Source organism: Achroia grisella, unplaced genomic scaffold (assembly GCF_030625045.1).
Source record: "Achroia grisella isolate CSIRO2021 unplaced genomic scaffold, CSIRO_AGI_Agris_v1 utg900, whole genome shotgun sequence".
Lineage (NCBI taxonomy): Eukaryota > Metazoa > Arthropoda > Insecta > Lepidoptera > Pyralidae > Achroia > Achroia grisella.
The window spans coordinates 1,172,980-1,199,700 of NW_026713059.1; the positions used below are offsets into that span (position 1 = coordinate 1,172,980).

Genomic DNA, 26,721 nt, shown 5'->3' on the forward strand with positions numbered 1-26,721 from the left:
ACTTACGCAGCACGTTTCTTGGCAGCCGCCAAATAAGTGAGATTGTTACTTAACTTATTAATTAAAAATTAATCACAATTATAAGACCACATGTTTAAATTAGATCACATTAAAATAATGTGATATTGAATATCAAGTAAAACCATTCTATTACCATTGTAAAGTGAACTCAAAAGACTTTTACGTCTACCTCTGGTTTAACTCTAACTCTTTGCGGTAGATTGTACCACGGAAGCCTTAAGTCTACCTCTAGTACAATCTTGTTTATACATGAGGCCGGGGCGTGTCACTAGTTTATAATATCACTGAATGTACGTTGCACTTGCAGCGTTGCCTTTTAGAGGTGGACGAGCCGAGGGCGTCACGGCACGGTGACGACGCGCGTCGCGATAATTCGACACCGAGATACGATCGTCATGCCCAATTGTTATATATTTATTGTTGTACTTTGTTTTATTGACGACATCTGTGCTACTCCTGCGAATAATTTGACAAAATTGTATTCCTTAACTAATAATATTATTAGAAAAAAAAAAAACAAAAATTTGTATATTTATTTTTGTTTTTTATGACTTTCGAGAAATATGATTTCGTCGCGAATAATGCAGGAAGGATATTGGGTGTACCTCTTATGTTTTTTTATGTATTAGGTATATTTTCACTTTTGGTGCATGTTAGTAAGAAATATACATTTTATGGAAAACAATATTTGTTTTAACGTCATTATGAACGGGGAATTACGCGGTTAGTATTATTTGTATTAAAAATAACACCGCGCTAGCTCTTAACAATAAACAAAAAATATTAGAAATTATTTAAAAAATGTATTCTTTACGCCATACCAGCAATTCCGTCAATTTGTATTAATTAAATTAGATGTATGTATACAATCTATCTAGTTATCCTATACCTATCTATATCCTGATGTACATATTGTAATTCATTATTGTGATGTTATGTAAAATAGTTTTATAAAGTATCTTCTCTTTACATCAGGCTTGATGTAATAATACCTTCTCCGACCCAAATCTATACGCCATTCAATAATTGGTTCTCAAGAAATGGTACAAAACAAACTCACTTTCATATTAGAACAATGTGTAGCGATACAAACGAAGGTAAATAATCGACTAGCGTAGTAATAAAATAGAAGACACCAAAACAAACTCGGAATTGCGACTGCCACCCACTCGATATTCGAAGTGATATTACAATGTCTGTAACGAGCACGGGTCATCGACCGAAATCGGCGCGGGCGCGACCTTGCATCCTCTGCTCACCTACATACGCCGACACCGACACCGACACCGCGGCCACTTTTGCTTTCGACATTCGCAAAAAATGAACGACTTCCAATGTTGTTCAATCGAAATATACTAATAGATGGATCGCGTGCGAAATTAACTCACAGTGTGTCCTATTTTCATATACATTTACTTTACTTATCGAAGAATACGAAGAGAATAACATTTCGCTACTAGTTAATTATCATTGATATAAAATAATGTGAAAATTACACCAAATATATCAACAGTTTGCGTTCAGTTGATATGGAATAACGCCGACGGAAATCAAATATTATTGTTACTGATTCTTCCCCTGGCAGCAGTTAAAATTCTTTTGCAGTCAAATCACAAAATCCTCGGGACTTAACGATGTTCAATATTATATTAAGATCCCCTAAAAGATACCTGAGATGCCGTTTCTTAAAATCTTAAGTTTAAAAATTGGGTCAATTAGCAACAAAGCTCCCACCGAAGTGCGAGAAAAGAGGGGAATGTATAACCCTGGCTATAGTTATATAATGTGGCTTCACAAAGGGCGAGGGTGCACCCTTGACAAGCCGAGACAACACCCCATCCACCCCACACTCGCACCCAGCGGGATCGCTTAACTCCCCTAAAGTCATCAAAAAAACACCCACCGCCCCAACCTCAAAGTTCATAATCGTATGCAGAACATTTCGTAGGTTACATGTCAAAATTGTGTTATTCGACATTTACCTGTGGATCTCGCGCAACAAAAGATTGTTAAACGAGTTACACGAGAGTGTGCTCCCAGAATAAACATTTCACTTATGACGTGGGAGTTGTGTTATGTGTATAAGTAAGCGACTTCAGACGAATAGCGTCACGTTCCCCATCAGGTTAAAAGCATGATTGATACTCTCTTTAAATACTATAAAAACAAATGTGGATGGTCACATCGAACAAAGAAAAAGTAAAATATATTTTTTCATTTGTCATACAGTGTCTTGTCGTTGTAAACTCTACGTGCGGTGAATGTCACACGGCCGAAAATAATTCCTATATGTGCGGGTCGGTCAGTGCAGTAGCGCGTCGCGTTGCGTCACTGCACTGGACCGGCAGGGCATTGCACCTTGCGGCTCGTGAGCTCCCGCCAACCAACAGTGCGCTTGCTGTCCTGCTCGCGCGATCTCTTGTCTATGCTTGCACACGATCGATTGTACTTACCCATTCAACAGCTGATAATCATTAAGCGTGATCTGTGACATCATTATACGAAAACACTAATAATGTCAATGTGATATGAATTTTCTCTCTATTTTATACATTGCTTAATTGTTATCATTTGTTGTTTCAGTGGCGTGGCGGTGCTGAGTCCGACGGAAAGTGGCGGTTGCAGCGGTAGCGATATCACCGAGCCTGGCTCACCGCGCAGCCCCGAGTCGTCGTGTAGCACCGCAGAGGAGAGCGCGGGATCGCGCATGCCGCCCTGGGCGAGCGACCCGGCGCCGCCGGCACCGCGACGCCTCGCGGTTCAACCCGCTCCTGTACGCCGGCCACAACAATCCATACCCCGCCGTATCACAGAATATTTTAACCATAAAATGAAGCCTCAAAATGGTGTGAAACGGGATTCAAGTACCGCAAGCAATGAGGACTCCAAAAGAAAGTGCCTGCCTAAAAATGGCGTCACACACGACCTTGAGAAATACATTTCTTACATATCACAGACACTAAGTCCTAAAGTACTAATGGATGTCAGTAAGCAAGCTGAAGTTCCTCCGGGAAAAATGTTGAATCAATCTACTAATGCAATTTTTGATGCATCAAAACCAACAGATCTCAGTAAAACAGGTGGAAATGTAAATGGAATGGTGGATTTTAATAAGCCTAAAGATAATAAAGATAAAAGTCACACAAGTATGAATGGTTTCGTTGAAGTTCGACAAGTGACAGAATTATTTTCAAAAGAAAAATTTTCAACCACTCTTTTGAACGGTTCGGTTGACGGTAAAAAACAAAACCAAGCCATCAAAATGGCAACAGACCCATCCGCCAACGGGACGATGAACGTACATAACACATGTCCATTTAATAAGCAAAAAGTTGCGATACCAGCATCAAATAATATTGTTGGGTTAAGAATTGCGCCTGCGACGTCTGTAAGTCAGTCACCCAAAAGAAATTCGGAATCTAAACCTGACACTACTAGAATTAACGGTGTCGTGAGTTCTACTACTAAATTAGATAACAGAATGAATGGTGTTACATGTGGATCGAATAATTTAAGTTTAAATCCTATTACTTCCAAGTTACTGACTACAAAAAAAGACGCGGTAAAGAAAACGACACAGCAGTCTAAAAGAACAAATCGAAAATCATCCGCGTGTATAGCTAATAGTAAAAATATGACGTGGTCTAAAGCAAACAATCTCAAGCAAGTGCAACTTCAAAAACAAAATTGTGTTAATTCAGTTCAGAGTTCGACTATCAAAGGCATGTCTGGTGAAGCTAACACAACGCCAAAGATGAATATTTCAAATGGTGTTCACCAAGTTTCAATGACAGTGAATAGTAGTCTTGGAAATTTGAATGCACCAGTGACAAATTTTCAAAATTGCCCAATAAACATCCCCCAAGCATGTAATGGTACAGTGACATCCAATAATTTGGCATCTTTTGTTGCTGTTCCACAGAATGTAATGCTTACCGCATTAAGAATACCACAAAATGGTATACCAGCTCAATCTCTAAATCAACCAACTAATATGGGTTTCAATAGACCTAATGTCAATGTTACGAGTCCTACAAAATTAAATGGACAATTTGTTTTCCCTCTTGTACAAAATATAAATGGAACCGTTGTACAAATACCTAATTTAATGGCCAAAATGCCTAATTTTGTTCTACCGCAGACAGCACAATTAACACCACAACGACAAGACCACTTACAAAATCACCAGCAAATTCTTATAAATGGTACACTTTTAAAACTGGCAAACACAATGACATCCGCATATACAAATGTCAATAAACCTCCGCCAGTTACAAGTCAATCTATTCCCGTAGTGAATAAAAATCTCACAGGAATGCAACCCGTAGGAATGACAGTACAACCAAAACCGAATTACACAGTTAACATAAGCCATCCATTATTAATGCCGCAACCTGGTTTTATTGTCACGTCTGTGCCAAATATAAATGTGAAAGAGACTTGGAGTTACTCGAATACGAACACAACATCGTCTTCACAATCGACATGTTCAAATCCGATAGTCCAACATCCTCCGCCTATTGTAGCCAACTTTACAACTCAGGCGTTACATACGAGTAGTATACCGATAGCACCAGTGAAGCCGCCTGACAATCCTATCCAGGGTACTGAACCACCAAGTAGCACAGTAAACGAACCAGAAATAAGTGAAGTAAGTCCCAAGTGTGATATACCATGGCTGTCAAAAACTGTTAATAATAACATTGTTCCATTAGATAATAATAAAATGTCATCGAGGCCTTTTGCACAAGTTAGTTTATCAGAAAAAATTGAGGAATTGACAATGGAGAAAATGAGGGTGTGTAAGACTTCAGAAGAAAAAGAGAAAGAAATAAGGAAAGAAGTCACAGATGAGGACCTGAGAAAAGTGGAGGAAGTTGCGAGGCGAGAAGAAACTATATTCACGCAAATAACTGTTCTCAAGGATGTTTCGTCAAATGTTCAAAACACTGTGATAGAAGCTAATTTCTGCAATGCTACCACAGAGTCATCTGAATCTGGAATAGGTACAGATAAGTCCATAGACTCGCCGAGTGACTCGCAGACTAGTAAGGAGTGTGATGAAGATTCCTCGTTATCTTTAAGTGTGAGTGTGTGTTCAGTGGAAGTGAAAAGCAGTCAGAAAAGTCCTATTCTGAAGCAGCCAAAAACGTTGCGGTTCCCACCTAGGAACCCAACAAGCAAGGCAAGCAGCGACAAAAGGACATCTAGTACTGATACAACGTCCACAGTTACGGTGTGTTTGTGGGAGAATTGCAAGCGAGAGCTTGATAGTGATAGTGATCTTTTGGAGCATTTACAGGTAAATTTACTTTTTTTTTTTTTAATTAAGAAAATATACAATATATTTTTGCAAGTAAATAAACAAAGTTATAGATCTCAATCTACTCTAAGCTGATTAATTTGCGTACAGTTTTTTAATACAATGCTTATGAATATTCTTCTTCTCTTCAATTTACACAAATCAATTTAAACTATACTTTATGTGCATTAATGTATATAAATATATTATCATAATAAACATATTTATGAACTAATAATTAGTATAATAATAAAAGTTAGAATTACGCGACATAAGTATACGTTTTACATTTTAAAGCTCTATTATTTGTATCTAAATTTTCAGACTGCCCACGTGGAAACCCAAGCAGGGAAAGATAACTATGTGTGCCTATGGGAACAGTGTAAGGTCCGCGGCAAGCCTTCATGCTCCAGGTTATGGCTGGAGCGGCATACACTCTCACATGGCGGGAGCAAGCCCTTCAAATGCATAGTCGACGGCTGTGAGAGGAGATTCTCTACTCAGGTATAATTACGTTCTTTGATTATGGTAATATCTACGCCTTTATCCTATTATAGATAACTATTGATTTTGTTTGGTCCTAAAAGTGTACCTTGTAATTGTTAGCATTACCAGGAAAAGGCGGGTATATGTTCGGACCATATACTATAAATTGTATTGTATATACAGTATTCTTAAATATGGTAATCGCAATATAGCAATCTCAATATCAAAAGCAACAATTGTCTTCCATTGTTATGTCAATCGTCTATAAATCTAATAACAAGTCTTCTTATCCTAGTCCAGGATGCTCATCGCCAAAACGAATCCACAATAACACTCTCTTTCTTTAGTAGCACTGAATGGGTTATTGTCTATATCGTTCTGACGGTTAGTAATGTTGGTATTCTTTATAAACTCATCAATTGCGATAAGATTGTTTGTTTTATGTTTATGTACTTATTGATAATTTGTTCAACGTCTTCGACATAGTTGTATCTTCGAATAAGGCTATGCATTTCGATGCATTTATTAATATTATTATAATAACATTATAAATATTTCCAGTTGCCTAATGGATATCAGTGTCTTTTATTTTTAAATCATACCATACAGTAATTTAGTTATCATCGTTTCCACTCTCTAGTGATTGTATCATTTACTTTGTTTGAAATTGTTGTCGAAGAATTTGTTGTGGGTTTACTTCACATTTCATTATATTAAAATTGGTTGAGGTGAATCGATCAGTAGTGGACTGTTAACACATAAATTCTTTTTCAAGTCTTCATTTATTCTTTTTCAAATCATTTCTGTTCATCATTCATATTCTAGTTTAACTGGTATAATTGCCAGATCTTTCTTTTTGTATTTACTTATCCTCAGAAATTATACTAGAGAGATGGTGTACTAGAGAGAATACAATCCGAACGATAAATTTGTGTATTCTTTTGTTTCCTAAGGACTGAAGAGGATCTGAAACACAAGAACCTCCTCATAGATGAACACACTGCGAAGTGTTATTGGTTTTTTACAAACCAATAAATTTATTGTTATTGGAAAATAAATTTATTGTGTTCTTCGACGATGCCGGTGCAAGCTGTGTATATTTTACAGTTCCAAGAATTATCTAACTTTTTTTTCTATATTAATACTAAAATCTTATTTACTAACCAATATGCTATTTCGAAATTCTATTCTTTATTTTTGTAATTTTTTATATACACGGTAAATGTCTTGTAAGATTATATCTTATATGATTATATTATTGAAATAATCGTGTAATAATAATTTGAACTAATCCTTACCTGCACTTGCGTCGTCATTTTTTCTTTCTTTTTCCACAACATGGATCTACATCTACTTACACCAAAGGATGAAATCAAGTATTGTGTTAGGCGTAACTAAATGATAAGAATTTACTACATAGCCTGTACGGAGGTCATCCTCTGTGTAAATTTTCATCAAAGTCAACGTATGAAGATTAAACGATTTCAAATACTTCTGAATTATTTCTAAAACACCTAGAGTTACAGACTTCACTGTATAACACGTTATTATGTTTATAACAATGAATAATATTGATGCCATTGCTATATAATAATATATATACAGACAATTATTCATGGCGTGAATGATCAATGAAGCCATGGCTTGTACCTTTTTAAAATAATATTTTTAAAAGTAGTCTACTCCTTTTAAGTACTCTGTTGGTACAGGTCTAATTATCGTTTTCAGCAAGTTTTCTCCTATATTGATGCGAAAAAACTCCTAATTTTTCCCTGATGCAACTGTATTTTCTTTTTTCTCTTCATTAATTTCTTCTGTTCAGCAGTCTATAATGCTGTCGTATGCAGATACCAAGAAATAATTATACAGAATAAATTTAAATCGTTGAATTTTTTCCTTAACTTGCAAGCTCATACGTTGTTAACTTTAAATCTGTTAAATAATGTCATATTATAGATGATATTATTATAGGTAATAATGAAATACGTCAAAATCAGTTTAAAAATAACCAATAGAATAGAATAGAAAGATAGAAAATGGTAACAATATTCAAATGTAACAAATTCGCTGAACTTTCCAGATATTGTTGGAGCGCCATGTGAACAACCACTTCAACGAGGTCTCGCCCAACACCAGCGGCAGCAAGAAGTCCACCGACAGCGCGTCAAAGCTCATCCGTCGGAATGGCAAGAAACTCCGGTACAGAAGGCAGCCGTGGTCTGGTGAGTTTAATCTTTAGATTCCTATTAATGGTACTAAAATTTATACTACTATCGTATAGTTTAGTACAAAACTATCAGAAATATATGTTACTACATAATGTTAAATTTATCCAAGTAACACTTTGTGCAAAGTCGTCTGCGTGGGGTGCCTTTTACAGACTTATATCTCCGCCAAGCTGACTTCTGTTTTATGTTAGTGAAATTATAGGATAAGACTTGATACCTTGGTTTTTAGAAATGTTAACGCATAAGAATTAATCGTATCTACTTTTTTCGTTTCGTAAATTTCACGGGCGTCATAATTTTCATGTTCTACGGTTGCTATTATGAGGTTGGCATTTTTTAAAAAAATTCAAAGGCATTTCAAAGGCAGTTATAGTTTTTAAAATTGTAAAAACAGAAGTTTAGACGACAAGATAAATTGTACACGCAAGACCAATCGCCTCGATTAGCGGTGACATTTATGATACATTGTGATTAAATTCCACCATACATGGCGTCATCGCTACTTCCTCATGTCATAGTTTGTATTCTAAACTAGTCCAAGTCAAGTAGTGTATTATAAATATTTTGCTATCTTCAATTATTTATATGTCAAGCAAATTATATAAAGACATACAGTTTATTTATTAGTCATCATCAAAATACACATTCCCAAACTCAAAATAATTTAAATACATAGGAGATTTCGGCCTCTTGTGCACGACATATTTTTAATCACTATTCTTACCGTCCATTATAAAATTAACTCAATATGGAAAACGACAATGAAAACGGCCAGATAGAATTTGTCTATGAGTAATAATTGTTATTTGACATTCAGTATATGAAATGTCAAACATTAATATTTTTTTATTTAGAATAACCTTCGTACAACTGCATCAATTTTTGATTAACATCGTGAAGTTAAAGTTATAAAAATAATATTATACGAGTACTACATGATGAAAAATAAATAAAAGATCTAATGATAAATCATTAATAAAACGCCAGATGATTCTTAAAAGTATTAATTAAATTTCGCTGGCTTTTATGGGCCTCAAGCAAGAGCCACCCGAGCATACCGCCGGTGTCAACCACCCCAGCGTCGTCGTTCTTTACTAAGTAGAGATATGGATGTTCCAGCGCGCATGTTCGACTTCTTCGACGCGGGTACGATGGAGGGCCTGGCGTGGCGGCTGTCGCAGTGCACGAGGTGGCGGGTGGGCGGCACGTGTCCGCTGCGCGAGCCGGCCGGCCGCCACACGCTGACGCTGCACGCCGCGCTGCGCGCCTCGCGGTACAACGCCGCCGCTGACCGAACCGAGGCGCTCGTCACCTACTTCCCGCCGCATGTGTAAGTTGCCCTTAATGTCTTAATACGTGTCCTCAAACTATAATTGCCCTAAATGGCTTAACAGGTGCCTCAGATTCTAATTTCCCTAAATGTCTTACTAGGTGCCTCAGATTATAATTGCTCTTAATGCCTTACTATGTGCCCTCAGACACTAAGTGTACAGTGACAGCAAGGAGTATTTGCTTGCCCTTAGTGTCTTATTACGTGCCTCCAGACTCTAATTGGCCTAAATGTCTTACTAGGTGACTTAGACACCGATTGCCCTTAATATCTTACTGTGCCCTCAGACTCGAAGAGTCCAGAGATGACAAGTAGTATCTGCTCGCTCTTAATGTCTTACTACGTGCCCCCAGACTCCAAGTACAGTGACAGTTAGTAGCATTAGCTTGTCCTTAATGACTCCCGCAGACTTTAATTGCTTTAAATGTCTTATTAGGTGCCTCAGATTATAATTGCCCTTAATGTCTTACTACTTGCCCTTACAGTCTTATTACATGCCCTCAGACTCGAGGCAGCAAATAGTATTTTCTTACTATCTACTTGATTACTAAACCAAATTGGTCACACGTCATCCTGTTATAGAATTCCGAGACATAGAATCCAAGTATAAAGGTAGTCGTTCATCTTCTTGATGTTTTTAAAAATGACTGTTTTATGTCTATTTGTAAGTAGCTTTATGGCACTTTCCTTTTTTATATACCACAACGAGCATACAGCCCCTAAATTAATAAGGTGATAAGTCCCGAGTTCGATTCTCGGTCGAGCCCATTAGGCTATTTGGCTTAGTTCTTAACAAAGCATTTAGGGCAGATAACATCTTTATAAAGGAATTAAAAACACTTTCGATTGATTATCTAATTAGCTATTATGATATTGTTAAGGAATATTCAATCAGCTTATATTTTTAATGTATATACCTTTATATATAAAATATTTAATAACAAAACTGTCATTCTAGATAACACAATAATTATTTCAATTAAAATACTTCAATAAAAGTACTATCATGATTTCAGTGATGATAAGTATTTACAATAACAGTTCTAAAGAATTTAGATATTATTAAGTACACGTGATATAGTAACCTTGATTGCGCGTGTATTATTTACAAGTTCAAACATTTTGATATGTGTTGATCAGGGATGTTATGGATGTGAAATTTCGGACACGGATAAGTTTCGGATATAGAAATGATTATTAATTTCTGTTACGGATATTATTTTTAAGTAATTTCAAAAGTAAAATACAAATAGTTATAAAAGGGTTATATAACATGTCTAAATTGGGCTCCTCTATCGGATATTATCCGAAACTTTTATTTCGGATATCCGATAGTTTCGGATACGGTTACGGAGGTCCCTAACATCCCTGGTGTTGATATATTAAAATGTAATTATTTATGAGTAGTGTAATAATATCACATAGTTATCTGTAATCTAGAATGACGGTGCTTGTCCTTTATAACATTCCATAGTATAGCGTGTTTTTCAGGTAAGCCTAACTTGTGGAGTTATTTAATTTTCGACTTTCGTGCGAGCACGTACGAGTTCTAATGTTAGTATTTGTGCTTAAAGGGAGTATCGTTTTCGTTGTTAGGTTATATTAAATCAGAGGTTTAAATCTTAATTTAGAGTATTGGCGAATTAATGTTTGTACCATCTTGAATGAGAAATTTCTCAATTTTATAATAGCGACTGACTTGTGAGTGAAATATGCAATATTTTTCAATATATTGCAGATTTTTTCATTAGTTGTGAACCGATTTTAATTATGTTTAATGGCGTGGATTACACTCCACTTTGGTTCACAAATTCACATAATATATAGTTAAAAATAAAATTTAATCTAATTCTTAATAGTACATAATTGTTTATCAATTGGTTCGATTACATGATTTCGATGGTCAATACATTTTACTTCCACTAGTATATATCTATATTGTTATTACCACCTATGTTACAATGAAAAGGCATATATCATCTGTTCTTTAGATACCCAATTCGTTGTAGTATTACCGTAATTAATTTATTAACATATTACACGATCTACTCTCCAGCACAGAGTTAATCGGATATTAAATATGTATGTAACTTAATCAGGTAATGAACAGGTGGGTTGTTATGAATTATTTTATATTTTGCGCTCATCTACATTTCATTGCAAAACACAATTTTTATTACAAAGTTGTTCACGATTAGTTCTATGTCATTACACATCATCTTCAGTCCATTCTTGTGTTACCTATCACAGAAGACAGAAAGTGTCTTCTCTTCTCCAGCCAAAGGTTGTCTGGAAGTGATTGCTTAGCGATAAGATCGCCTTTTGTACATAATTACTCTAATTTATGCTCTTTGGTATATTTATTAAAAAAATCTTATAATAATTTTTGACATAACATCAAAAGATAACATTTTTTGAGCATGCAATTTCGACCGCTAAATAGCACTACGTATATATTAGGACAATGTAACAAATATCCAAGTGTACCAGTCCAAAATTTTTGGACTTCTACACTAGAGAAAAAGACAATAATATAATTTCATTCTAAAAACGACTGATCGATTATTTATTACTATATTTAGTTAATAATCTTTGAGATCTGCACATATCCTTTAATATTTTTTTTTTGTGTAGTCTAAATTGAGTCATATTACACAAAGCAACTGGCATATTTTCGCTTCATGGCATGCAGTTGGTCTTATAATATTTATGTGTAGCGTATTATTATCTTATGTACCACACAGGTGCACAAATAATAGTTGCTAGCATACAGATGAAATCTCGAGTCGATTGGATACTTGATGAACATTTGACCCAAAATTTGTTATAAACATTGTATTGGCAAATCCATTCAAGTTAAAAATTTGAGTTTGTTCAAAGTTTTTGCTAGCGACTTAATGGGTTGCCAGTCCCGGTATCCAGACGTTACCTACTTGATTATCTTCTTCGAGCTTTAATTTTAGTTCTTCAAATTTACTTGGTTGGTGCAATTTCTTCATTTTTTATGTTATCGTTAGTTTACTAATTAAGGCCTAGATAACCACCAGTCTTCTTAGTGCTTTATAGATGCATGTCGTCCCTTATTTAATTAGTCTTCATCTAAATGTATTAGATCGGGATTGCAACCCAAAGCTGCAAACACACACCGAAAAAAACATTTTTTTGAGACGATTTTCTAATATGTTCCTTTCAGATGGCGAGAGCAGAGTAACATCACCAGTACCATTACTAAATGGATCTCGTGATGCTTTTATATCGTACCTTATTCATGTGTTTGCAGCCGCCTCTGTGTGGTGCCCTGGTATGCTGTCACTAAACGTAACTTTGTACTGCAGGATCGAGGACGAGTGGGTGCCAGAGAAAGACGTGAAGCTCATCAAGAGAGTCGAGATTGCGTCACTTCCGGTCCACACGAAGGTGATAGTGTACGAGCAGTTCTGCATGTCGTACAAGACGCCTCCACCAGCCGTCACCGCGCCAGAACAGATTCCAGTCGTCCCGGAAGTGAGCCCACCGCGGAAGCTGCCCGCGAGACAGTGCACGTCGTCCCGCGTGCTGGCCAACTTGCTGGCCAAGCAGAAACGTGCCGCTGAAGAAAACGAGTGCGTGCCAGAGAATCCAACGACGTTGTACGCGCCCGTCGTCGACCACGAGCCGGCCGCCACCGGCGCCAAGAAGAGGAAGCTCGGACGGCGGTATGGCGGGAATTGCTTCTGGCCGTGCGGACGATAATTTCGACGCTCTTTTGGTTCGCGCCACATCGCCTCGCTCGTCCGTACAAGGTCAAGTAATATTTTCAAATTACATTGTTCACGACGTAACGTGGCCGGCGATGTGACGCGAGCGGACAGATGTTGATTCTCCAACGGGCGGGTGGCCGACGATATCCGATTTAGGAAAATTCTCGCCAAAGATTCGTTGACGACCCGCGACGCGGTTCATAGACTGCTAGTTGAGTGTAGCAGACGTAAATTTTATTCACAAGACTGATGCTTACTTTTTATAATGATATTGAGGTGATTGTCGTCGTCTGAGCGTCGTCGCGTCCGCGTACGGATGGATGTCGCTCGCCGAATGCGAAGAGTTCGGTCGCGAACAAAGTTGTAAATATTTAGTGCGATGTGTAAAAATGTTAGGTTATAGCAGGTTCATTTCGCTATTCGAGTTTTGATGTACACATTAGATTTTATTCGAGTGTTCGTTTTAGTTGGGTGTGTCCGGATCGCCGCGCATCTGGCGTGTAGTCTGAGTATATGTAAGTTAGTGTAAGTGTTGTCGCGGTTGCGACACGGTCGACCAGCGATACGCATCACTGCCAACGTGTAAATACTAGTTTATATTATAATACGTGATTCGTTTTAGCTTAGTGTAATTTTCGTTCGTCGCTTTATCGATGTGGTTTCGTTTAGTTATAATTACCCCGCGTCTCGACTTGCTTTCGCTTGCCTGACGTGCCAACGAGGATGGTCGTCGGACGTTGGATGCGTGATCATGAATGTTGCATTCGGTCTTCCGACTCGGCCCTCATGACTCACCAAGTGCCTCGATACAGCACAATTTACCAATAATGACGTAGTGTTCACGTTATATCAAGTTATCCCGCGTTATTCATATCAAACGAAACTCACAGCTAGTTTTAAGGTATTAGAGTTCAATTTTTATATTCGACTTATTCGAGTCCCAGTTTTCGTGTTCCAAAATAATGTTGAAGCAATTTTGACGACGCTTTACAGAATCAACAACTGTCTAAGGGGCTTATCACACTGTCAAATATATATGATCATATGTAGATCGATCTATTAGTTGATGAAGTTTTACACACTTTTAATGTTAATAAAAGGTTTTACAATATCTTTATATAGTTTAGGTATAATGTAGTGTGATCATTTTTTGTGTCTACCTTGTATTTCTAAATGTACTTACTACATATGATGCCATACGTATGATAGTGTGATATGCTCCGAAGTGTTTGTAAGTCCAACATTGTAGATGTCACTGCCATTCATGTTGTGTTTAGTTCTATAATGCCCGTTGTACTTTAGTATCGACTATGTACTTTTAGCAATAACACTATGTGATAAGACTTATAGTTCAATAACAGACGCATTCTCGCGCACAATTTTATATTACGAGCAATGGCAACACGGATAACAGCGTATCAAAGTATTCATCTGTAATACTATGGACATGATTTAGATAATGTTTAAAATATTATATTTTTTTTTATTTAGACAATAGTCTTATAATTCTTACAGTTGGGCTACCAGACGTTAGTAGTTGCTCTTTCGTTTCCATCTAAATTGTTTTTCTCTTACAACAAAGTTTAAAAGTTCCATAACAAGATAGTTACTCAGTAAAATGTGGAAATAAATTATAAATTTTATGTAAAAACAAAGGTATATCCGCACCGATGCGATATTTAAACCTTCAAGAAAAGAGCTTATTCCTTCTTAAAAGGCCGGCAACGCACTTGCAATTCCCCTGGTGTTGCGAGTGCTCATTGGCGGCGGTTATCACTTACGATCAGGTGAGCCGCAAGCTCGTTTGTACCCTATGCTATAATAAAATAATGTTAAAAAAACACCTTGCATTCGATATTATAAAAGTCTTTATTTCCGGTACCGTATAGCGATTTTCGACAATAAAAAGACCATTTATTATATTTCATCCATTCGTTGCCCAACTGTAATATTCTTGTACTGTAATTCAAACTCATCAACACAGATGTTTTCAACTGAGTTCTGTTTATATGTCACGTTATTTGTGTTTTAATAATTACTTAACATTTTAATATTGTATACGTAATCGACATATTGATGTGTCAAAATATTTTTTTGACAATATTTGTTCAAAAATTGTGTATACTTCAATTCTAGTTATTTATTTAGTCTGTTTATTATACATGGCATATTTTATATACAATAAGAAAATGAATATGTGGTTAGATCAAAAAAATTTTTGTACAATAATTATAATTATATGTTTGTATGTATCCAGTTTTATCTGCTATCAAACTTAAATTACAATTACTATGTTTATACTTCAACATTGTTTACAGTATATGCCAAATATAGTAAAACAGAATAAACTTACATTATTATTGAAAGGCAGTTCTAAAGGAATGGCATCGTTTACATCGTAAATAAGTGCTACATGTTTAAACAAGTCTGTTGTGGATTCTACAACTGATTACGAGATTTTAATCATTTTTTTTTATAAAATTGTCCATATTCCACAAAATAAGAGATATTTAAAAAAATGTTCAGTACTTTTATATATTATCTCCTTTGTATAGGTTCTTCAATAAATATCTTAAATAAATATAAAGATCTTAAATAAATTATCTGTCACCGGTACCATAGTTTACTATGGGACACAGTTACCTAGATACATCAAAATAATAATTGCATTTAATAATGTCTAGTAAGACAAGTTCTGACACGAACTGTGGTCAACTATCTATGGTTTGGTTATGGAAAAACTGCTGCGATGCCATTCTTTTTTAACTATGCCTCTTATAGACAAAGGAACATAATGTCAACGACATTTGCACCTACTCGTTATCGTCGTTAACAGAATAGTTCCATAGACAATTCAACATGTCTCTACATAGTCAGCGATCACGACTCAATTTACTTTGATTATCGTCATAGCTCACGGCGACCGCTGCATATGTGGGGATAATCACGTCTGCCAATCTAATCTTGAAACTAATTCCGATCGATCGATATTGGAATTCAAGAATAGATCAGTTAGTTTCATATTACTATGACTTATTACTCTAATGTTTTGTATAGTTTTTGTAACTCAAGAACAAACTTATACAAATATATTGTTCAAAATGATTTAGTAACACAATCGTTCACATATTTTATATTAGCATTATTGTTTATAAAAAATGTAGTTCCCGTATATTTTGATACAACAAACGAACATAACGCCAATGATTTTGACATGAACAATGTCAGTAGACGAATTACATTTAGTAAGTACCGACAATTTAGATGTTAATCTTTTTGGAGGTCCCTTATACAGAAGTTGTCGAATGGAATATTGCCTTTTATATATATATATAAGGGATTATACAAATGAAAGTTATTGTGTTCTGTGCTCACACGATCTCGCTAGTATTTTTAGTTAGTGCCTATAACTTTAAGTTAGGATGAAATGTGCGGATAGGGTATAAACGCCACGATGTATTTTCAAACTTTCGCTTTTCGATTTGTAAATGAAAAGAGATTCTATGTATTAGGTTCATTGTAGTGTGTAAAGCGTCTATAGTAATGCCGGTGGTATACTAAGAGGACGCTGAGGGTCGTAACAAGAAGAATAGAAACAAATGTAGATAGCCTCGTGAACGCACCGTTGACACCAATAAATTTGAATTTGTCCCGTGTCTTCCATCTCCCTTACACTCCCATTGGAGCAAAGATATTGTTCAAAAAGAGGTGCTAAACAACAAAGGCGTTCTTAGTCGAAAATACACTCTACTGTGGGTTTCAGACTGAGAAGTATAACGTTTTATTGTCATATTTATTGGATTCAATCACGTGTTCACGTTGTAATCTATACTTGGTTATAAGCTTAATGGATTGTATTTATATGCATTTGTCAGTCCCAATAATTATATGACTGACGTATGCGCATTGTAAAGTTGTAGTGTCTATATTAGAGGACGGTACTCGAGTTCGTTCGAACCTGTATATAAGTCTGTCTCGCTCGATTTAACTGTGATGAGCGAGACGGCGACATGCACTTACGTACGCACTCGCAGTAGGTATGGACGTAAAGAAATGTAATAGGAAAATTTCTCTAGTAGTCAAGTTGGTGCCTGATCGTCGGTGTGTTTATGGAATCGTATGCTTACTACAGTTGGACTTCTTTTTGGAGGGTTTCCAACGTACTGATTACATATTATTTTTTTAATAAATAAAAAAAATCTAGTATAATTTTTCAGCACTGATAGTAGTGCCATATTTTATTGGCTCGCGTTTTTTTTATAAATTATTTTTATAGTGAAATTCGACACCAAAAGCAGAAAGACAAAATTAGTTTGTTTTACAATATGGACTTGATATTTGATCTCAAATAAAAGGGCAGTGAGAAGAGGATAGTGGGGGATGTTTGTGTCGAGTGTACGGCGGAGATTTTCTAGGCGTGTTAAATTTCGCTCAATTAAACATTTTGATTGCTCTGTAAACTGCATTTGGCCTACGTCGTTAGAGCATTTCTGTTTTCGATTAATGGAACAGCGCGGTCACGAATAATACAAAATAACTATCCGACTAATGTAACTATCTCCATTAGAATAATGTTAGGCGTTCGAAACGTTAGGCAGAGAAATATTTTGTGTAAACGATCCTTATTCTCTACAGGATACTAAATTATATCGAAAGTATACATAGAATTCGTAAGCGCAAAAAAGAATTATATTTTTGTCACTGCCACAATAGTCGATAGTGTTGTCGTATGTGGGGTAAAGCTGGGAACACACTGTCGTGTCGTGACGTGTCAACACTTGTTACAACCACGTCGGTTTCATATATAATAATAATATAGCTATAAAAACAGGAGAATTTTCATACATTACCTTATTTGAAGTTACATATTAAAATGTTTTCTATAGTTCTAGTTTTAATATAATATTGTTTTCTGTATAATTGTCATTTAGTACTTTAGTGATAGTACTAAGACATATGTGTGGTCGATAGTTGCCTTTATTATTGTATACTTTCATAGGTACAGAGGTGGTAATGTAATAAATTCTTTCTACTTGGACACGTTCTTTAGGGACGTATAGTATCGTTTTTACCAATATATGAACCCGATCGCTTCAGGCAGGTCAGAACACGCGTCGACACGTTAGTTTGCTGTTAGCTTTAGGTTTGTGGGCGTCGCACGTCAACGGACGCGCCTCGTCACACTTGCTCAGCGAATAAACTAATTTAAGTTGTAATATTGTTATTTCCCTGCGAACAGATTCGCAGAACAATACCGTTCCGTTTTAGGTAACAAGAAAGTATTTTAATGGGGAACAAATAAATTTTACCCGACTACTACGTGGGTATGTTTTCTCAGTAGCCCTATTTGTAATGTATGTGAACTTATTTCGGTCTGTATTATTTGACGCGGCCTATCCACTGGTGATTGTGAAGGCGTGAAACATATTACAGCTGCGATGCAGACGCGCGAACGATACGTCGCCCGTCGTACGATCGACGACAAAAGTAGCTGAACATGTCCTGTCACGTTTAGTCTTATAATAAAAATAGTGTTCACGATTGTTTCGTCACTTTTGTTGCTGACTGTACGTTCGATCAGAATATTAGGATATACTCAAGTACAGACTTAAATGTTTATAGCCTGTACTCTGGAAATTTTATTAGGAAATGTAATTCGTATCGTTCCCGCAATGTGGCGGCGGTTTTGTTTTCTGGTCAATGTTGAACTGGAATACGTATGTAAATAGTTAAGTATTTATTATTAAGTATTATTCTGCATAGTTCTGTAATTTGCTTCGCGCCTGGTTTGGGCCTTTAGTGAGGGCGGCAGGGACCGGCGGCGGGACTATTTTAGGGCTTTAGATATCTGCGGATTCGGTTGACCACGCCCGCTGACTGGACGGCGGGCTCGATGGACCCCGTGGATAGACCCGGGTCCCGCGGCTGGCGCTCGAGCCGGGGATAGATAGTATAGTGGTAGTGTACGCAAGTTGTCTTTCAACATGTTTCCTATATTATGCGTTTATTATATGAATGTTCTCTTTTATTGTAAATGTTTGACGAAATACAACAGTAACTATATGTGGACTTATGTATCCCGAATAGTGTGCACTAATATTCAATTTGTAGATATTTAATTATATATAGTATAATGTTTAATGCGTTGTCTTATTTGCTTGCTCCCTGTATGGTGAAAACAGAAAATTAATTATAATTTTGACCCACAGCGGATGGGTAATCTACCTCAATTAATTTATCACACATTTGGGCATAATAATAGTAAATATTAATTTAATTCTGATCCCATAAATTTGTTCAATGTAGTGATTATTAATGTTTTTTTAATGCAATGGTTTGTCCACCTGTCACAATTACTGTATCTTATATTAAATACATATTGTATGATTGATAGAAATGTGTTTTATTGCACGGGGCCGGAGTACCTTTTGGTAATGCGACACTACGAGCGTCGCATGACACAGGATATTAACATACCTATCATTTGTAAACATACAAAAGTGTTACGAAACCATTAAATAGGTATATTCTATCATAGAAGGCATGGTGCAAATAATATCTTTTTGTGTTTGCTGAAAATACTTAGTTTTCTTTGTACCATGTTTGTGACAATCATGTAATTAACTTTAATAAGAAATACACAGTAGTAAATATAATTTATTTTTGGTTACATCATATTACTGTTGTTATGGAACAGTAAAACAGTAGCAATTGTAAATGTTAGATTAAATTTTTTCATTTCAACTAATGTGTTAACAGTATTTTTTATACTACGATGGTGGCAAACAAGCATACGGCTCATCTGATGGTTAACGGTTTCCGTAACGCTACTTATACACTTTTTGAAAAACCCATGCTGTAGTCTCTAGAGGAAACCTTTGTGGGTAGTTATTCTAAAAGCTATGAGTACGAGGGAGGAAGAATATAAATAATATAGATGATTGTATAAATAACTTAATCGAATTTATAAACGACTGAACTGACTGATATGAAAATTAGCAATTTAGCACAGATCTGATGGATTGGATGTAGATTGGCAGATAGGATCTTAGGATCGATGGTGTTTATCTCCTCAGGATAGAGTGTATACTTTCCAAACGATTTTACTATATTAATAAAGTTTTATTAACGAAGTAGACTGCAAAGACTCGTCTGTATGGATTTTTTAGTCTCACCTATTTCAGTCGACAAGCACCTTTGCAAGCTGGATTTCGGTTGAAGGGTCGAAATAAGGTATAGTAAATTTCAGGTAAAAGGTAAATTACAGCACAGTAGGAATGTAAAATAGTCACTCAGGAATGTAAAATAGTGATATCACACGCATCACATGATAATGCCTTGCCCTTTGGGTTATAGCCGATGGGACCACTTACCATCAAGTGGCCGTCAGGTTTTTTAATGGATGATAATGGAATTGTGCATCGCTTGCGTTAACGGTACACACTGACAGGACACCAGTGGAGGATGATAAGAAGAGCATGAAGTCAAGTCAGCCCATCGTGATAAGTTCACCAGGAATTTATCATATTGGATTCCAGGAGGAACTGCGTGGAGGTCAACCTGACCTGGTACGTTGCTAGCAATGGAGTTATCAGACATTATTAACAATCCCTTTCGACCCAATGGCCAGTTTGTTTACCATATATCCCAGTTATATAAAAAAGTAAACTGAGCAAGAAATTTTAAAAGCACATTATTTACAAAAATGAATTTAAAAGGCAAAGTGCTTACAATTGTAATTAAGAATATATTTTTTTTAATTAATGAATACAAATTAAAAACGATAGTTTCGGAGAGGGCCGCGTGGAGGTCTACTTGACTTGATAGCCTATTGTTAGCGATGACGTCCCTAGTGGTCATAATTAAGAATATCCTTTCATTCTTTCCTTTCTTCTTTCCACGTTATAATTATTATTCAGAATGACAAGTAAGTACCTACTTAGCTACCTTACCCTATAGCTTATTGTAACATCAACCAAGACATCGTTTTAAAGGATCACGGATACTGCTAAACCAATCTTAAATAAAAAATCAATATATGATACACATACTTACGTCTTTTTAGCCGATTTAATAAAATATCGAGTCGTGTAAAAAAATTACTGAGTACTTAAAATGTATTTTTTTCATTTATTTGTATACTAGCGTGGGATTCAAATAAATTATAAATCTAAAATAAATATTAACAATATGATCTATTGTTAATATTTATTATAGCTAAAGTTTATATATATTATTTTATAGTTTAGTTATAGTTTTGACAACCTCGGTGGTCTAGCGGTTTAGTACATCGTTTTACTTTCGATGGTTGCCGGTTCAATTCCTAGCACGATCTGCTTACCGTGGGACCAGATGGCGCTGTTTTAATTGTCCAGGGTTATTTTATTACTATTTATACTTGTATATTAATGTAATATACCTAGTGCATTACAATGTAGGTGGTAGGTACATCAAATAGCGTCGTATGTTACAATTATAACGATTGCGTCAACCCAGTACAGAAAATATGAGTTCCAAGGTTAATTGCGGTGTCCAATTTCTATGAAGTGCATACCGATTATTGGATTATTATATACTTTGTTAGTTATAGTGTATGGAAAGGTTTTACATAGCACGAGAACGCTGGCAACGACTGTTTCACAAGGCAATCCGACACCGGCCAGGTGTAGACAACTGTTTCTGTGATTAGACTATTCATTTTAATGCCGAGCTATCGATGCAATTATAAAATATCAGCTGTGCCCCCGGTTTCACCCGCGTGAAATTTGTAGTTTATATGTTATTCTGATGTTTAAGATATATTACTGTTAAGTTTCATCAACATCCATTCAGTAGATTTTTGCGTGAAAGAGTAATAATATTACTAAGCTTAAGATTAAAATTATTTGCTTGTAAAACGGATTATTTATATATATTTTTTATTGTCTGACGGCCTCGGTGGTCTAGTGGTTAGGACACCGTTTTACTTATGGTCGCGGGTTCGATTCCCCGCATGGTGCAAATATTTGTATTCATGAGTATGATTGTTTGTATCCGTCTGTCTGTTTTCTATGTATATAATGTACATATTTACTTTCAAAAAAATCTCAGTATTTATATCAGTTATCTAGTACGCATAACACAAGCTTTGCTTACCGTGGGATTAGATGACGCTGTATTATTTGTCCAGGGTTATTATTAGTGCACGTTGAAATATAAAATTGGAATAAATATTAGAAATATTCGTTGCAAAAAAAAATCTTATCTCTACAAAAAATCTCTTCCAGTCAATCTAAAATAGCTTGACACTGGTTTGTGGATCACAGAAGTACAGATATAATTGTAAGAAATTACAAAAACCTAAAACTGTCCGAAACAGTGTATAATTATGAACTAGCACTGCCGACGCAAATTGCCATCGTGACCTCGGTGACCACAAAGACAATATTATTATTTTATTTTTCATTATAATTATTAAAATATTTTTGTAACTTTCATACAAACTGCGTATTTAATTTAGTATTATAACTCTTTTTATGTAAATAGAAAGACAGAGAATCCAATGACCCATCAGGCAGTAAGTGTTCAGCGTCGCCTATATATATGAATACATATGATGAACTCTACGAATATTACGGTCTCATGTGACGCCCGTGATACAACTCAGGCGTTGTCACTCCGAAGGACTAAGATGTTATGCTGTAATTAATTGTCTTATATTCCCATTCAACCAAAACGTAGTTTATAAAAGCAAGTGTGTCAATTCTAAAAAGAAGACAGTGTAAAGACAGGGGCAAACAAGCTAGCTCAGCTATTGGTATGAGATTATAGTCGCCCAGGGCACCCGTAACACCAGGGGAATAGCAAGTTGCCGTTGCCGGCATTTTAACAAGGAATAGGCAATTTTTTAAGGTTTCAATATCAACAACATACTACAAATATAATAAAAAATAAACTTATTACTATAAATAATAATCAGTCAGTTTAAGAACTTGGGCAAATTTGGAACTCGATACCTATAATAATGATAACACTAATGTAATATTCCATGTAATAAATAATCCAATAATACCTTGTATCAGTTTATGTGGCAATGGCAATGTCATAAGTGGTACAGTAGGATATACTTGTATTTGTACACTATGACATCTATGACAATATTACTGAAGTTAATTAAAAGTTAATAAATATTTTATCTGATAGACCATCACAATAATTATATCACCATAATGACGATAAGAAGTATTAATTTACTCACCTCCAAGGATAAGTTCATTAAGCTTGATTGAATAGCGAAAAATTAATGTTTTCTTCTTGATTACAAGCAAAGTTTTTTACTGTAATAATCAAATTTGAAAGTTGAATCCAATCTAGTCGAGGATAAAATTCACCGGATGTAAAAAAATATATATACACAGATAGGGAGCTTCCTATTCTTATTTATGTTACTTTAGTCTGTTTAACTTTTGTAGGTAAAGCTCCGGTTTCTAACTACTATAGTTCATAAGCTGATATAAGCCACGACAAGTTAGCAGCGCCGCTCATATTGGCCGTGGCGAGACATTATACTATACACTACTAGCGATCCGCACCGGCTTCGTACTGGTGCATTACATTTTTTTTTATATTCTTAGTTTTTCTGTACTATAATATGCATTTATTATACTATTAATACGTGAAACAAAAAAATTGTAACATTTTTTTGGATAAGTGCGGGGTTTAAGAAGGATGAATACATTAACTCCATAAAAAAAAATAACATTACTACTCTGTTTATTGCATGTAGACTGCCAGTGTCTGTGATAAAAGTATAGTTTGATAATGGAACCTTAATAAAATTTAAACGTTATTTAATTTTTAACCTTAATAATATTTAATTTAACGTAATTTAAATTAATTATGGCGAATATCGACCAGTGGGCGACAACTACATAGTACATATAAACCTTTCATTTAAATCACTCTGTCTATTGCTGAATTCTGCATTAAAATCCATTGCGTAGTTTAAAAGAACAGAAGGGTACAGACAGCGCTGGCGACTTTGCTCTATACTTTTTAAACTTATCCATAAATGGGCTATACAATACTGAATTCTTTCAGTTAATTTAAAATCTGATTAGTGGTACCATAAATTCCAAACTTTCTTTGGTAAAACATTTTTATCTGTGTGCAATAAAGAATTATTATTATTATTATACATATCTACCTTTTCAAAAAGTATTTTTAAAGCGAATAAGACTTGGTCATTTCGGTGCTGATGTCAATAGACGGATTTTATCTATTGCAAATTTCCATCAGTTCGTTTCTTTGTAATTGTTGCTAGTTGAATAAAAACATATAACATTGTAATTTAAATGAACTATTACAATGTAATAAAAGTGTCGCTCCCCTGACTGCTGCGACCTGATGCCTCGTCAGCATTTCTCCGGTAGCAAATTTGCAATGCGCATCGGCCCACTCCTGCGAAGACCTCCGGCTAGGTGGTCGACCACACTCCCACTAGGTAAGTTTTTACTACACTAATATTATATACATAGATTAATTAATATATTTCTAATTCAATCATGAGTAGCCATTTCAAAGGTTTAAATTAAACTTTGTATAGCTAGATAACATATTAGATTCAATCGAGGTATACTCTGAAAAATCCGACCGCGTGGGTACCCATTTCAATCGCCAAGTAGCTTGCTTTGTAAGCTATATTTTTATTGAATAGTGTGTTAAGCAATGAATTTTAAGAGTACGGTACACCATGCGGTTCTTCAAGAACGGTATATTAAGGTTTTTTATGGGTCAGCAACTTGCACGTAACACCCCTGGCGTTTCAAGCTTCTATAAACTACGGTATATCTCGTTGGTTTATATCTAATAATAATGATTTGGTTAGGTTTTTGTATACCTCTCCAATTTGTTATTAAGTTAAATGTAATAAAATTTCATTATTAAGTTCTAACATCGCGTCTAATTCGTTTTTCGCGCTATCTTCGCAATATGTTTGGCAACAAGTAATTTGTACGTGTCTATAAACCGTTCTGCGGCATTTTCACTTATAAACATCGTTACAGAAATCATTCATTTTTAATATTACATTTAATAATTAAAAAATAATTACTAATACCTGTAAATGACTTTATAAGTGACTAGAAAGAAACTAGGGTATTGTCAAATTTGTTAACGTTATATTGATGCCAAAATTTAGATGGTTTTGTAGCCATAATGCGAAATAGAACTGCATGCACTGATGTGTAGAATTCGGGTAAGGGCAAACAACCTCATAAACACCATATCCAATATGTCGGATTGTCCGCTCCAGAGGCACTGGATATCGCTGCATTGCTGCGGACCCAGGGAGTCTGGACGTGGAAATAGGCATAAATATATGAATTAAATGAATAAAATTGTAATTTACTAACATAGTTTATAATTTGATTACTAAAATAAAATGGATACATATCCGAAATAAAAGAAATAAACAAAAAAAAAATGACTTGTCATAATCGAATACAAATACATTTTTGTAACAATAAAACACATATATGGTATAGCGGTTTAGCACACTGCCATACTTCCGATGGTCGCGGGTTCGATTTCTCGCGCAGTACAAAATTGTATTCTTAAGTTTGATTTTTTGTATTAGTCTGGGTGTGGTCTATGTATACTATGCATGTATTTATAGAAAAAGTATTAAAATATAGATATCAGTTGTCTATAACTCATAGCACATGTCTATTACTTTGAGACTAGATAGCGCTGTTACTGGCAGCTTGTCTACCATTCTTTTTATAAAGTTTTATATTTTTTAACTTTATATTTCAACTTTATATTTTTTATATCTATTTTTTATATGTCACTTTTGACCATATATTGTTTTGTTACTTCTTGCTGTGAGCCCTTTTGGGAAGAATACACATTTTTACTAGTATTTGGTTTTTATTAAAATAGTAGTTGTGTGTGTAGCTCCAGTAACAAGCGCTATGTGAATTATCCTGGATAATTCACATAGCTATTATAAATTAATAGTTCTTAATATTACAATGTTGCGAAATTTACAATATTATAGTATCTTAGTTAAAAAATAAATAATAATATTAATAATATCCCTGGACAATTCACAACGCCATCTATTACCTAGCTATGTAGAGCTTATGATAAGGGTACTAAATAATTGATAAATATACATAGAGACATTTGTTGCTAAATAGACACATAATATACACAGAAAGCACTCAGACTAATACAAACAATCATACTCATGAATACAAATATTTATACCGTGCGAGGAATCGAACCCGCGAGACCACCGGAAGTATGAATTGTCAGGGTCATTATTATCAGTATTATAATCGACCGGAATGCATACTAGTAGCTTATTCTTAATATTTGAAATGGAAACGCCATCTCAAATATTACGCGCAGTTAAATTTCACGATTGGTTGCGCTGTTAAACCGTCTGAAAGCAATAAACAAATGGAAAATGAACTCACTTTAATCCTTAGAAATATTATAAATGCGAAAGTAACTGTGTCTGTCTGTCTGTCTCGCTTTCACGCCAAAACTACTGAACTGATTTAAATGAAATTTAGTACATAGATAGTCTAGAAACTCTATAGTCTCGTCTCTACGCTCTGAGAAAGA

General features: G+C 35.3%; 1 protein-coding gene across 1 annotated transcript in view; it reads left to right on the forward strand.

Annotated features, from left to right (window-relative positions):
* Positions 1–15,581, forward strand: part of LOC131853343 (uncharacterized) — a 143,140-nt gene extending 127,559 nt beyond the window's left edge. Inside the window, exons 2-6 of the mRNA XM_059204209.1 lie at positions 2,605–5,323; positions 5,648–5,827; positions 7,890–8,031; positions 9,157–9,367; positions 12,703–15,581. Coding sequence (XP_059060192.1) covers positions 2,605–5,323; positions 5,648–5,827; positions 7,890–8,031; positions 9,157–9,367; positions 12,703–13,099 — 3,649 coding nt within the window. The 3' untranslated portion in view covers positions 13,100–15,581. The remainder of the gene's footprint in view (positions 1–2,604; positions 5,324–5,647; positions 5,828–7,889; positions 8,032–9,156; positions 9,368–12,702) is intronic.
* The last annotated feature ends 11,140 nt before the right edge of the window (positions 15,582–26,721 follow it).